Below are 14,584 nucleotides of genomic sequence, written 5' to 3' on the forward strand. Positions count from 1 at the left end.
CTGAGCAGGTGAAGCCGACTCCTGGCCCATGGCAGGATGCAAGGCAGTGGGTATGGATTTTTCCTTAGCCCAGGGGTCCCCAAACTTACCTGGCTTCAGGCCGGTTCCTCCAGCGCCGATTGCGCGGCAGGCCCGAGGGCGGGGGAACGCGCTCCCATACGCATGCACACTCGCTTTTTGAGGCGCTGGGAATGGCTTCTGTGCATGCACAGACATAATTTCCGATGCACTTCCGGGTCGGTGCAGCACCAGAAATAGTTTGTGCGCATGCGTATGGGAGCACGTTCCCCCACACAAGCTATTTCTGGCACCACGCCGACCCGAAGATGGGCAACCGCACTGTGGCGCGCTGATAAGAGCGGCCGGCAGGGGTCATCGGGGGGCCGCACAATTGGCTCACGTGGGCTGCATCCGGCCCCCGGGCCTTAGTTTGGGAACCCTGCCTTAGCCATTCTTTCCTGAAGCCTTTCTCGTGGGTGAGTATGGCCACAAGGTAGTGGAGGTTTAGTATCAGTGTTTTTCTTCTCCTAGATGGGCTACCTTCCCAGGTTGACGATCTCACCTGCTCCTCTACATTCAGAAACCACCCCCTTGGCTGTTGTACCTACTGTTGGTCTTCTCCAGGCACCCCCCAAACTGCGGCCCTCCAGATGTTTTGGCCTACAACTCCCATGATCCCTAGCTAACAGGACCAGTGGTCGGGGGAGATGGGAATTGTAGTCCAAAACATCTGGAGGGCCGAAGTTTGGGGATGCCTGAGCTAGAAAGTGGAAGTGAGCCATGTTTAAACTGAACTAGCAAAATTTCCAGTGGTGGCTGATGAAGTACAGGATGCAGGGAGGGAGCATAGCCTGTAGTTCCTGGCAGTGCTAGTTTTCTAGAAAAAGAAGTGCTGGAACTCACCATGGACACGTCCCTCATTCTCTTAGAATGGCAATGGTGTCCACCACCTGAGAAGTGCCAGAACTGAGTTCCAGAGAGTTTGGGCTGAAAAAAACAAAAAACCTAGTTCTTGGCCAAAACACACTGGGGATAAAGCTAGACTTGAGCCATTCTCTTGGACCATCTAGTTTTCTGCAAATGGACTTGTTTGGTTTCAGTGCAGAAGATAACTGACTCATGTAAGTGACCGCCTTTGGCCTGAAGTGGTACAGTCCAGGAACAATTCCACCCTCTGATGAGCTGCTTGCCTTGATTGCATCTAAGGATCTGGCTCTATAGTTTGCAAGTGTTCGGAGAGGGAGAGCTTGATGAGGTAGTATTCTTAGTTGCCTTCAATCAGCTCTGTGAACCAACCTGAATTGATTTTGCCTTTCATCTTTAACAATCAGAAAGCCTATCTGCCCTCCCAAGGTCTTCGTGAGTTTGAAGCAGGTGCTCTTCAAAAGCCAGCGCCCTGCAAGAAGCCCTAAGAGTAAATTGCTCCCTGCAACCCAAGGGGAAGGGGTGGGCTTTTGGCCCCTTTCAGAGTTTTCCAGGCATAAATTTTTCAAAGCAGCCCCAGAGCGCTGTCTCCCTCACTTTGCTGTGCTCTGTTTTGAGCAGCTACCTGAATTGGTTCAGCAATGAACCAAGCTATTCACTGATTTGAGGGGCAAAGAGTTTGGCTCTGTTGCAGCCCAATCAGAGAAGGACTTGCCCATCTCCCATCCGTGTAGCGCTGTCTGCTCTGCAGGGCATTCTTGTCAACCTTCCTGGTGTATGTTTGCTCCATTTCCTCTTCCCCAATGGTCTAATTAACTGGAGCAAGCAGAGCGGAGCCATCTCCTGCCTTCTTTGTTTACCACAAGCCACTTAAGCAAGGATTTCTCACCTAAAGGGTTTTAATTTATCAGAGTGTGTTGTGTGCAGTCCAGACCATTGCGAAAATCCGCTGAATTATGGATGGTTTTCATCACACCAGTCAAGCAACTCAGGCCTCCTGTAAATAGCTGCCAAGTTATCCTTTTTTAAAGGGATTTTCCATTATGCTGAATAGGCTTCCTCGCGAGAAAAGGGAAAACTTGGCAGCTATGCTCCTGTATATGTTGGAGAACCACATGCTGTGGAACTAACTACTCCTAAATGAGTTTATTTCAACTGTCGAATGTCATTTTTAGGGTGGTGGTTTGAGGCACAGAGCATTCCAGAGTACAATACAATTACTGTTTTGGTGAGGGGGGAACCAAGACCAGAGGGTCTTTTCATCAGCAATTTTTAAAATATGAGCTAGAACAGGCATCCCCCAACTGCGGCCCTCCAGATGTTTTGGCTTACAACTCCCATGATCCAGCAGGGAGCAGTGGTTGGGGAAGATGGGTGGTACTTGGTGCGGAATTTTTTTGTCACCCCCCCACGCGGCTCTAGCTCTGGCTCAAAGTGAAAAACATGAATTGCAAAAAAAACTAGAGCTTACAGAACAAAACCGACTTCAGATATGAAATCAGCATTGAAAGACACTACAGTACTAGTTGGTCTCTAAGGTGCTACTGGACAATTTATATATATATTTCGACTGCATCAGACCAACATGGCTACCTACCTGAATCAAGAAGTAAATACATTACTTCAGGTAAATGAGCCACCATAGTCATGAAAAATTGTGTTTGGGCTTTTTAGACTCATCTGCCCATGTACTATCTGAAACTAAAGGGCCAGATGTGAAATTTGTCCCAGCTCTTCTACCCTACTGAGAAAAGACATAAGGGCTGCAATATTCAATGGTTTTAATCATTAGATTATCAATCTTAAACTTTAAGCGATTAATTGGAAGGGGCTGAGACTTAAGGACACACAAGTTAAGGGCACACATTTCTTTTTTAAAACAACTTTCTTAACACCAAACACATAGCCGTTGTGCCCTCTGATGTTCCTGGGATGGGCTGAAGTCTTATAGAATACAGCCCCTCTTGAAATTACTAATATTTGATTGGTTACCGTTCTAATACATTAATACTTGGCCAAGTATACTGATTCGTCTATACTCAGAAGTGTATCTGAGAAGTGTCCGGGCTTCAGGTAGCATGGCCAGAGGATCTGCACATGGATGAACACTCGGGGGCATGGGTTCACACACATCAGCTGTAGTTTGCATAGTACTGTAGTGTCTTTTGACTATTGCAGCTGCCTGCGGGAAGTAATAGCCACAAAACGTTTTAAACACCATGTTAAGAAACCAAATTTATTTGTAAAACAGGACCTGTATATAAAAATGCTGCACAATCAAGGTATACAAAAATACAAAATTTTTGTTTCTGATTACAATTCTAGTTGCAAGTTCAAACTCCGGAAAAGCATCTCCCTTTTCCCAGGGCTTCCGACAAGCAGGGAACACAAGCTGGTGGAACCTGGCAACGCAGGTGTTCGGATGATGTCCAAGGTGAGCCAAATCCAAGCCTCCCATCTCAAGTGATCCTTTCTAGAACAGGTTAACGGCAGTTAACCTCAGAGGAGCTGCATATAAGTGACCCATTTCCCTTGCTTTGGGATCCAGCTTCTGTGGTTTTTCAACCTGCTGAGCCCAGGTTTTCTTCCCACTGTTGTTGCCGTACTCCCAGCGACTGAAGCAAACGCTCTCCAAAACCCAGTGCCACAGCAGAGCCAATGGCACTTCCTCCCACAAATTAAGGCTCCTCTTAATTCTCCTCCTAAATATCCTTACAGTAACATGTAATATATACATTAAAAGAGACTTAAAGCAGTGCTCTAGTTTAAGCCTAGACTAACGCCTTGGTTCCTGCTAACACACATGCATTCAATGTTGATTCATGTCGAACACCTAATGAAGATTTCATGGCAATAATTATGTTGGAAAAGTTAAGCACGTTGGGTTATAGTGTTAGCAGGAACAGAGGCTTATCTAGTTTTCTAGTCTTAAAATGTACTTCCATGATTGGTTTCTGTGACCGACCGAGAAAGGATTATTGCCTCCCCCCATTTTTTTTAAACTTGCCCTGAAATTTATTGCAAGTAGTCTGAAAAGGTTTTAAGATGTCAGATGATTTATAAAAATGAAACTGAAGCATTTAGTTACACAGCAAAGACCACCGATTAATTACAGAATGCTATGTTTCCTTCAGCAGCAATTTTTAAAGGTCTGATCCTTTGAAAGGAAGCACAGAATCAAAACAGCCGTTTATAATAAAAAAAAATTGGTGGCCATTCAACTCTACTGGGTGTCTGCACCCGTTTAGCTAAGCTTATCTAGAACAATAGCTCTCTTTTTCCAAAAAAGAAAGAAAGAAAAAGATTCTCTTAAGGAGTGATCCATCCATTGAGGCATAACCGTTCTCTCTCTCTCTTCCCATTTGCATTTAGTGCAATAAAGTTTAAAAATTCTGCTCTGAAATATTTAACTTTACATTAACAAAAATAGTTCTTTTAAAAAAATTGTAACAAAACGGAATATATCGCATAAACAGATCATGAAATTATTCTCTGCAATTACACTGTAAGCATTTACTATTACAATAAGCCAAACAAATGGAATATTAGCATTCATTATGTAGTTTAAAGTCTCAGGAATGAAGAAAGGAATTTAACACATATAAAAATGGTCAAGTTCTTATTACTGGATAAATGAAAGCTACTTAACTCGTAATGAAGTTCTTCAGGAGGCCTCTGTGCATCTGCATCAATGGGAATTGAGCCCTGTCAAACTTCGGAAGCTTCTGGAAAGCAATGTCTATCTGTAAAGGTCTCACTCTCTGGCCTACACAAACGGCAGGTAAGGTGCCTACAATTGTTCCTGTTTGACTTCAGACTACAGGGCGAGATGTCAGGGAGAAGGGTTCTAGCCCAGCCTGACATGCTCGTCTTCTACATACGGTGACTGGGTTTGTTCAAACATGTGACCTACGCACACAAACACAAATACCCATTGCTATTTAAAATGGTATAGTTCAAAGGCAGTCTTGCTACCTGACCTGCTGTATGCAAAAGCCAAGTAAGGAATGCAGATAGCACTTTCAATTCTTTCCTACGAGAGCCTTGCACTGTTAAACTACCGGTAGGACATACAGTGGCACCTCGCAAGACGAATGCCCTGCAAGACAAATTTTTCGCAAGACGAATGCGTCTTGTGATTCTATGGGTGACTCGCAAGACGAATTCATTTTGCGAAAAATTCGTCTTGCGAATCGCGGTTTCCCATAGGAATGCATTGAAATTTAATTAATGCGTTCCTATGGCCAAAAAAGGAAATTTCAATGCATTCCTATGAGAAACCGCGATTCGCAAGACGAATTTTTCGCAAAACGAATTGACTCGCGGAATGAATTAAATTCGCCTTGCGAGGCACCACTGTACATCTAATGGGAAGCCTGTCTACCTATAAAGCTCTCTCTCTCTCTCTCATAAATCCTAGTTACTTAAAGAGCTGGTGTAGCTTAAGATTTTAACCTTTGAAGGAATTTCGAGGCACCAGATCAAGCCTTTGAAAGTTAGGCTCTCAGGGATGGGCTGAAATGTTGCCTTTTAGTTTCAGAGAGCAGGCAGGAGTTCTCTCATCTCCTGCCTTAGTGGTGCGGCACCACAGCACTAAGATCAGAGATAAGCCTCTGCCCGCTCTTTGACAGCAAAAGGCAGCAGCCAAGATTTCCAGTTAATGTTAGTGCTGCTATGGTGCTGAGTGCGAGACCCCATCTAGGAGAACCGATAACACTAAGGGACCTTAACACTTAAGCCATCAAGTGTGGGACACGTAGACGCGGTTTGCCCAAAATGGCCTTGCCGGTCAAATTCAGGTGGCCTAGCCATTTCCCGCTGCTGATCTGCAGGCATAAAATGGCTGTGCTGTAAACTGAACGTCCTCAACTCTTTCAATGAAGAATCCCAAGAGATATTCCCATGTGTTTTCACTACAGTAAGGGGCAGCCAGACACAAACAGCAGAACTACGTCCAAGTATAGGGGCTATACCGACTTCCTCGGAACAGGAAAGATCGGAGGCGATTTAAAGTGCAATATGGGTGGAGAACAAGATTTTTTTTGTCTCTCATCTCCTTTTCTCTTGGTGGGGACCAAGAGTTTGGATGGGAGGCTATGGGCTGAAGCAGTTTTTGGAGGGGGGGGGGAAAGCATCACCATCCACCTGCAAGCCAATGCCATGCTTCAAATACCCCACTCCCTATATAGGCATTTGGCGTACTCAAGCATGGCCTCTGCCACCACAATATCTGTCTCGCCACTCCGATAACCGAGATAGCAGCTCGTTCCTTTCTTTACATTGCTATCTGGAAGTTTCTGAAGTATTCATGTGGCACTCAGGTACCATGAGCACAAATGCACAGAGGCCACGTCAAGAACTGCTTTAGATACTAAGGCAGTGACATTAATCCCCACCCCACCCGCAAAAGATTTGTCTTTTCTTCCCCACCGTACTCCACTAATAACCAAACGTACAATGAAAACCAAGACCGAGAAATGGTTTCAACCGTAAGAGAAACTTAAATGACTTACAGTACTTAATTTTTCTTTTTGTGTACAGTTGTGTATGATCTCTCTCCATGTAGTCATGGATGAACAGTAATGTATATATCTGAGGCCGAGCTTTTGAAGCCTGCTGTCCAACTGCTTATTTAAAGAGTTTGCGTAGTTCAAAGGAACAATGATGTGCAAAGGACGATACTGAACTCAAGGGGAAATGATAAGGTGAAACAGGACAAAAATTGCATAATATAAAACTCATCCTCCCTCATATGCCTTTAGTTTGTCCTTCACAGATTCAGGGGCTGTCTCAATATCTAAATACCTGAGGAGTTGATTAGGTTTTTTAAAAAATGTGTTAGATATAAATTGTCTAATGTGTTAATGAGGAAAAAAACTGGATTAAGTTGAACTTACTGGATCCTATTAGCATCCCATTGCGAAAAAGCAAGCAAAATCCAACATGATTAATGTATTATTCATCCCAGTTCTTTTTTTTTTAAAAAAAAATCTATGAAGGATTTCCCCCTCCAGAACAGTCATTATCCATTGAGTTTTAAAGATTTATGCTCATTAAAATAACCACGAGGGAAAATTACTTGACCCACTTACGTTATTCCAAATCGGCAATCTTACACGATTCTTTTAAAATATTATGGAATCCTTCTCTAACTTGTGAAATATCTCAGTCGGATTACAATCATAGCACTGCCACAAACCACAATGGTTTAGAATTTGAAATGGAACAATGATAAAAGTTGCTTGTAAAAGCCACCCGTATGAAAAGAGTACATGTTTCACAAAAATAATCATTAAAAAAGTATTAAATCCCTGTTCCTTTTCTCTGATTTTGGCTGCTTTTTAAATAATATATATATATTTAGATATATATAGATATAGAGGGAGAGATAGATAAGATAAGATAAGATAGATATTGTTTTGGAATGTTGATGGTTTCCATAATGGCTGACCAGCTTCAAGATGAACTTGCTCCAGAGGCCTGGAAAATATAAATAAGTCATAAATAAAGTTAGGAAATGACTAAAAAAAAAAGGCAGTGATGTTTACAGGCAGAAAAGCACCATCATAACCAGCACAGTAATTTTGAAAAGTTATCTGCATTTGAAATTCAAGCCAGAAAATTTAATGTAGTGCATTAATTTACTAAAGAATTTGGGAGGGGGGGAGAGAGAAAATGTTGGTTTTTGCAACAGAACATCCTCAAGAAAATGTTCATACAGAAGGCTCGATATATGGCGGTTATTAGGAAATTCTATGATGTTTCTGTATTTGAAATTCAAGCCAGCAAATTTAAAATAGTGCATTAATTTACTAAAGAAAATGTTGGTTTTTGCAACAGAATATCCTCAAGAAAGGGTTGATATATGGCAGTTCTTAGGAAATTCTATGATGTTTCATTAATTAACTGTGTTGGTAATCTATAGTGTGCTGGCATTTAATTTAATAATGCTTATCTGATTTCCCCTACTATTCTGATATTAAAAAGTGAAACATTAATTCCAAACAGCCTCCTTTTTTAAAAAAAGGAAAATGCCTTTGCGGAGCTCTTTTGAAACTTTAGCAATCGGCACTAACGTAAAGGAAGCATAATACAAAATTCTCAGCAAGCAGAATATTCCAACAGTGGGGAGAGGTGATGGCACCTACCTGGCTTCCTGCTTTTGGTGTTGCTATGACTTACCGGGAGGAAGAGGGGCAAGGCGGGGGCGCAGTGCAAACACCAGCAGGGGGCACTGGATTGGCTCTGCCAGTGCATTTGCACCATGCTGAACCTCACTGCTTCCCCCTTCCTCCCAGCAAACTGAAGCAACACTGGTGATGGAAATTCAAGTAAACTCTGTTGCCCCTCCCTGCTGACCAGGGAGCTGCATTGAAACTATGGTTTTATTCTAAGGGATACAGTCAGACTGGCTCATACTTTCATCTAGGTCCTAGGATGAGGATGTCCAACAATGCAGGAGTTTGGGGAAATGGTTGCTGATTACTATCAGAAATTTCTCCAGATTAGACTGCAGATAACTCCCAAAGCTAGGGACGCTGGTAGCGCTGTGGGTCTAAACCACTGAGCCTCTTGGGCTTGCCGATCACATGGTCGGCGGTTTGAATCCTCGCGATGGAGTGAGCTCCCGTTGCTCAGTCTCTGCTCCTGCCAACCTAGCAGTTCGAAAGCATGCCAGTGCAAGGAGATAAATAGGTCCTATTTACCTTCCTACCTTCCGGCAGGAAGGTAAATGGCATTTCCATGCACTGCTCTGGTTTTGCCAGAAGCGGCTTAGTCATGCTGGCCACATGCCCGGAAAAAACTGTCTGTGGACAAACATTGGCTCCCTTGGCCAGTAAAGTGAGATGAGCGCCGCAACCCCAGAGTCGTCCATGGCTGGACTTAACTGTCAGGGGTCCTTTACCTTTACTTTTTAACTCCTGCACAGGTGTGTGAGAAAATTCTCCCTGTTGCTTGGCAGCAACAGAAGTCATCAACATGCATTCTGTGGTAAGTCATCACCTGGTAAATGGTCAGCTGCATTCAGTCTTTGCTTATTATATTTATAACTTTATTCAAGTGGCTAAGTAAGATCAACGGGGAGTCTGCCTTCACGTGTCAACGACAAACATCAATAAAATATGCAAGTAAAAAACAACAACTAGCCAAGTGCCATGGAAAATCCACTGGTCTGGATGTGAAAAGGTGCCTTATAAATAGTTAAGTAAATAAAATAGCTACAAAATATATGTAGGTCTAATCAGTGCTTTTCGCCTTAAAAAAATGTTTAGGGGTACAGTGGTACCTTGACTCACGAACGACTCGACAACCAAATTTTTCGACTTACGAATGGGGCAAATGGCCGCATGCGTACGAATTTCTCGACATCCGAACAGAAACCACGGCGGTTTTAGATAGGGTTTTTTCGACTTATGAATTTTTAGATGGGGTTGCTTCGACTTATGAATTTTTCTGTTTCCAATGCATTCCTATGGGAAATCGCGTTTCCAATGGTACTTTTTGACTTACGAATTTTTCGACCTACGAAGGTGCCTTCGGAACAGATTAAATTCGTAAGTCGAGGCACCACTGTACTCTCATTTTGGCTGCTCCTCCTCTCCTCGCCCCCTTCCTCCCCCCTATCCCCGGACGAGGGACTCAAGGTGGTGGCGCTGAGAGGGCGGGAAGGCCCCCAGCAGCAGCAGGGGTGGCTTGAGTGAGGAGGGGGTGTGTGTGTCGCCGTCTGGCTGTAGCCCAGCAAGAGGAGGAGGAGGTGCAGCAGTCCTGTAACCTCCACCGTGGCCGCCCCATACTCCCCTCCCCAGGCACCAGCGGGGAGAATGACGGAGCTCCAGTCTGCGCTGCTACTGCGGAGACAGCTGGCATGTCAGCCCATCGGTCGGGGCAACGCAAAATGTTTAGGGGTACATGTACCCCCGCATACCCCCAGAAAGAAAGCACTGGGTCTAATTCTGATGAAAGAGAATCTGCTTCAGTGTGGCTTATGCTCATGCTTTTTGCCATTTGCATGTAACCCAGCTTCTGACAGCACAGTTCTAGATGTGGTAGCTACAGCATTTTTTTTGGAAGGATGCTACATTGCCCTGATCACCATGGGTCATGGTTGGGCCTCCGAGTTTATCTGCATGCTGCTTCCCTCTCCCTCTTTTCACAGCAGCGGTAACAGCAGGGTTGCGGCTAGCATGGGGAAAAGCAGAGGAAGAGATGGGTGGAGAAGGGGAAACTGGTGAGAGCAGTGGAGGGAGCAAGACTGGGCCTGATCAAAAGAGTCTGTGGACCTGATGATTAGACCTAGAGGCCTCTCCACTCGTTTATTTTTCTCTTTTTCTTCTTTGGCGAACAAGTCAAGATCATAAAACACATTTTGGTCTTGGCTTGTTTGACCTAACTCTAAGCAGTTTGGGTTTGGATGTATCAGGAAGCAAGTGCTTCTGATCTTCACACAGCTATGCCAAGAGAAGAGAGAGAGAAAGGAGGAGCATGCAAGCCTGAGGATTGTGCAGAGTTATTTGTTGTTTAGCATTATGTTCCAAAAAAACAATGTTAATTTTTAGTTTCAGCTTCAAACTGTAGCAACCAGGGCTACCGAGAGGATTGGCAGGTCCCTGAGCAAACATGCAAAAGGAATATTAGAACTTCTTTGCTAAATCAGATCAAATATCTATCTAGTCAAATATTCTGTTTCCAGCCTTGATCATGCAGAAGCTCCCAGAAAGCTCAAAAGCAGAGCACCCCCTATTGCCTGCCCCCAAACATCTGGCATGCAGTTATTAGAAGTCTACAGCCTCTGCACACTTAGGTCTCATTCTGAGTTATCATTCATTACTAGTAGCCTCAGAGAAACTGAACTTTCATGAATTTATCTAATGACTTTCAGGAGACATCTATGCTCATGCTTAATGAAGCAGCTTCCTCAATGTATTAATTGTGCTCTATCAAGCAATATCTCCTTGGGTTTGGCGTGGACCTCCTGCCAATCCATTTGATTGAGTTCTAGTGCTCTGGGAGGCTCTCACAACTTCATAAACCTGCACTGGTGTTGCCCTCTGTTTTGAGTGCTGTTCCGTGGTCACCCTACCATATTGTCATCTGGCTAGTTCATATCCTCAGACAAATTAGTTCAATGGGCACCAGCACATGGGCACACTTTTAGCAATTATTACATTAATTATGTTGTAGGCTTAGTGGACATAGGACCCAGGTGGCGCTGTGGGTTAAACCACAGAGTCTAGGGCTTGCTGATCAGAAGGTCGGTGGTTCGAATCCCTGCAACGGTGTGAGCTCCTGTTGCTCGGTCCCTACTCCTGCCCACCTAGCAGTTCGAAAGCACATCAAAGTGCAAGTAGATAAATAGGGACCGCTCCGGCGGGAAGGTAAACGGCGTTTCCGTGCGCTGCTCTGGTTCACCAGAAGCGGCTTTGTCACGCTGGCCACATGACCCAGAAGCTGTCTGCGGACAAACGCCGGCTCCCTTGGCCTATAGAGTGAGATGAGCGCCGCAACCCCAGAGTCGGACATGACTGGACCTGATGGTCAGGGGCCCCTTTACCTTTTTAGGCTTAGTTAGCCAGCAACTAGTCTTTCCTTTTCATCTCCTTAAACCCCCTGAAGTCTAATGCATGGTTAAGACCATTGAAGAGCAAAGTGAAGGATCTTCTCCTCACTTAACTCTCATGTCAGACTTAGAAACTATTTGTGATAGCTGTCATTTACATTGATTACGTCAACTAATCTTACGAGCTAGTTTACAAATGCATTTGCATCAACTCATTTTTTTGATAACTCACAGCCAAACATTAGACCTGCTTTGAGTGAAAAGGAGTGATCAAATTATGGGGAGGGGGGGGATCCTAAATGAAATCCACAGGCCCCTGCCCCATGTCAAATGACGCCCACCTGTGCATTTGAAAAAGAGAAGAGCACTGCCAACCGAGCACCGGTGAAAAGGAATCAGTTAATGCAGCTTTTCCCAATGTTGGGTCGCCACGTATGAATAGACTACAAATCCCATTATCCCTGGCCTTCAGCCATGCTGGTGGACATGATGGAGGTTGTAGTTCAGCAACATCTGGGGACTTGAGGTTGGAGAAACCTGGGTTAAGAGCTGGGTTAAGAGTTCTCAGTTTTTCAAGGGAGATTATAAGGATTGCAACATCTAATTTTGAGATGTATGAGCTCCTTTCTATATGTTAATCTTGCCAAGTCAATGTATCTGGCTGCAAAAATTTGCCCCAAGGTATAGTGTGAACCAGCCACAAGTATTATATTGCGGCGGGGGGACGGGACATGTTGCTTCAGTATCGCTATCAATATGGAGTACATGAAACATATTATTTCTTCATACTTTTTCCTGGCTTTCTCTTATCTCCAAGAATTTCAGGACTTATCAAAAAGTTACTGCATGTTAAAATGGAATAAGGACATGTCTGAAGTGCGGGAGCCCAAACCCACATTTCTCCACCAGGAACAACATTGAAACACAGAAAGAACAATGACAAAGAGAGAAGAATTAGGAGAAATGTTACTTTAGCGCAGGCATCTCCAGACTCGGCCCTCCAGCTGTTTTGGGACTACAATCCCCATCATCCCTAGCTAACATGACCAGTGGTCAGGGATGATGGGAGTTGTAGTCCCAAAACATCTGGAGGGCCGTGTTTGGGGATGCCTGCTTTAGCAGGTTGAAAGGAGTAACTGTATCAACTTCCTTGATGATGGGAGTAATGCGTGGAAACTAAAAAAAAATGAGTGATTAAGTGTCAAAATCAGGCTGAAGTGGACTGGCTTACGTGGCTGGAAATAAACAGGGAATTGAACAAGCTAGAATCAGTCCAATACACCTCAGAACTTATCAACCAGCAAAGTGGGGTGGAGGGAGATCAAGTGACTCATCGCGATGGCCACTGGGCCTTCCAGAATCCTATTAGCAACTCCGTGTAATATCATATTTTCCAACAAAAGAATAGTAAATGTCAAGTTAAAACCATGGACTAAGTTTTGAAACCCCACCACAAAAAGGATACCTGGGAACATAGTTATATACAGCATGTTTCATATTGACTGTTTCCCCCCCTTCTATGTTTACAGCCCAAAGGTAATTCTGAGTACCAGTAACATCACTACTGAGAGAATTTGGTTGCGCTCTGGGGTTACAGAAACACAGTAGAAGTATGAAGATACAGTTCCTTTCAGCTTACTTTTATGGGAGGTGGTCTCAGCTGTGACAAAAACTCTGCCATCCAGGCGATAGGCAAGCTCACAAACAAAAAAAGCAGAACATCCTGAGTGACACAAACGACAAAGACTTCTCCTGAAGAAGCATAGTCAGTGAAAACAGAAAGGGACAGGAAGTACACGTGAAACTCCTGGAAGAGGGCAGCCACTTCTTCCAGAGGACCTACCATTGGTTTGAGCTCCCTGCCTTCGGCTCCACCTCCCCTGCCAGCTTCCTTCATTGCTTTTCTGCTGTTCTCCACAAATTCCTGAAAGACGGAAAGGAAAAAGGTCCTCCATCATGACTCACAATAATAGAAAATCGTTCTTCAGTTGGGGGGTCGGGGCCCAATACTGAGCCTCATCTAAGACGGGTCACAATAGCAGCACTACTGCCAACCTTGCAGTTTGAAAGCACGCCAGTGCGAGTAGATAAATAGATACCACTGTGGCGGGAAGGGACACGGTGTTTCCATGCTCTCTGGATTCCATCACGGTGTCCCGTTGTGCCAGAAGCAGTTTAGTCATGCTGGCCACATGACCCGAAAAGCTGTCTGCGGACGAATGCTGGCTCCCTTGGCCTGAAAGCGAGATGAGCGCTGCACCCCATAGTCACCTTTGACTGGATGTTTTTTCCGACATCCGAAAGGAAAACCATTGCGGTTTAGATGGGGATTTTTCGACTTACAAATTTTAGATGTGGTTTACTCGACTTACGAATTTTTCTGTTTCCAATGCATTTCTATGGGAAACCGCTTTTTTCGACTTACAAATTTTTCAGCCTACGAATGTGCATTCGGAACAGTCGAGGGACCACCGTAATGTCAAACCACACTTTGGTGCTGCAGGAATAAATCTGGTACTTGTGCACCCTCCCTCCCTCTCCACATGCTCTCTGCTTTAATGATAGTTGTTGTTTGTTTAATACATTACTATCCACTCTTCCTCCAATGAACTCAGGGTCACGTGCAAGGCTGTCCATCTCCATGTCATTATCACAACAATCCTGTGATGTGACTGGCCTGAGGCTCCCCAGGGAACTTCATAGCCGAGTGGTGATATAAACCACTTTGTCCCTGCTCCTAACTTGACACTCTGAGCACTAGTTTTCCATTAGTTGTGTTCTGGTTTGTGCAAACAACGGTTTACCACAATATCTAAAGCAGACAACCGTGGGATACTGTTTCCCTGCAAAATATGGTCGAGGTTCTAGCAAGGTTCTGTAAGACAGAGTTGTTCTGCCTGGCATTTGGCCTGGAGCCAACCTGATCCCCTCCCCCATTTTCCCTTTCTTTTTCCCTTTTGTATGAGGCTGCATTTTTAATTTTTAACTTTAATGTATTTAGTCTTGTTTTCGAATTGTATTTTAACTAGTTGTTTTAGATTTGGTGTTAGCCGCTCAATTGAGGCTGGGGAGGACGGGGTATAAATAAATAATAATAATAAT

At 44.2% G+C, this 14,584-nt stretch overlaps 1 protein-coding gene across 4 annotated transcripts in view; it reads right to left on the reverse strand.

Annotated features, from left to right (window-relative positions):
• Positions 1-3,146: 3,146 nt before the first annotated feature.
• Positions 3,147-14,584, reverse strand: part of SLC44A1 (solute carrier family 44 member 1) — an 81,795-nt gene continuing 70,357 nt past the window's right edge. For 2 of the 4 annotated variants that reach the window (XM_060268884.1, XM_035140582.2), the window contains exons 15-16: positions 13,326-13,406; positions 3,147-7,404 (exon numbers count right to left, since the gene is read on the reverse strand). In XM_060268884.1, coding sequence (XP_060124867.1) covers positions 7,381-7,404; positions 13,326-13,406 — 105 coding nt within the window. In that variant the 3' untranslated portion in view covers positions 3,147-7,380. Of the gene's footprint in view, positions 7,405-7,426; positions 13,407-14,584 lie in introns of those variants that run through there. The other 2 variants (XM_035140583.2, XM_035140581.2) reach the window with 1 other exon arrangement.

The sequence above is a fragment of the Zootoca vivipara genome, chromosome 16, assembly GCF_963506605.1.
Source record: "Zootoca vivipara chromosome 16, rZooViv1.1, whole genome shotgun sequence".
NCBI classification, from domain to species: domain Eukaryota; kingdom Metazoa; phylum Chordata; class Lepidosauria; order Squamata; family Lacertidae; genus Zootoca; species Zootoca vivipara.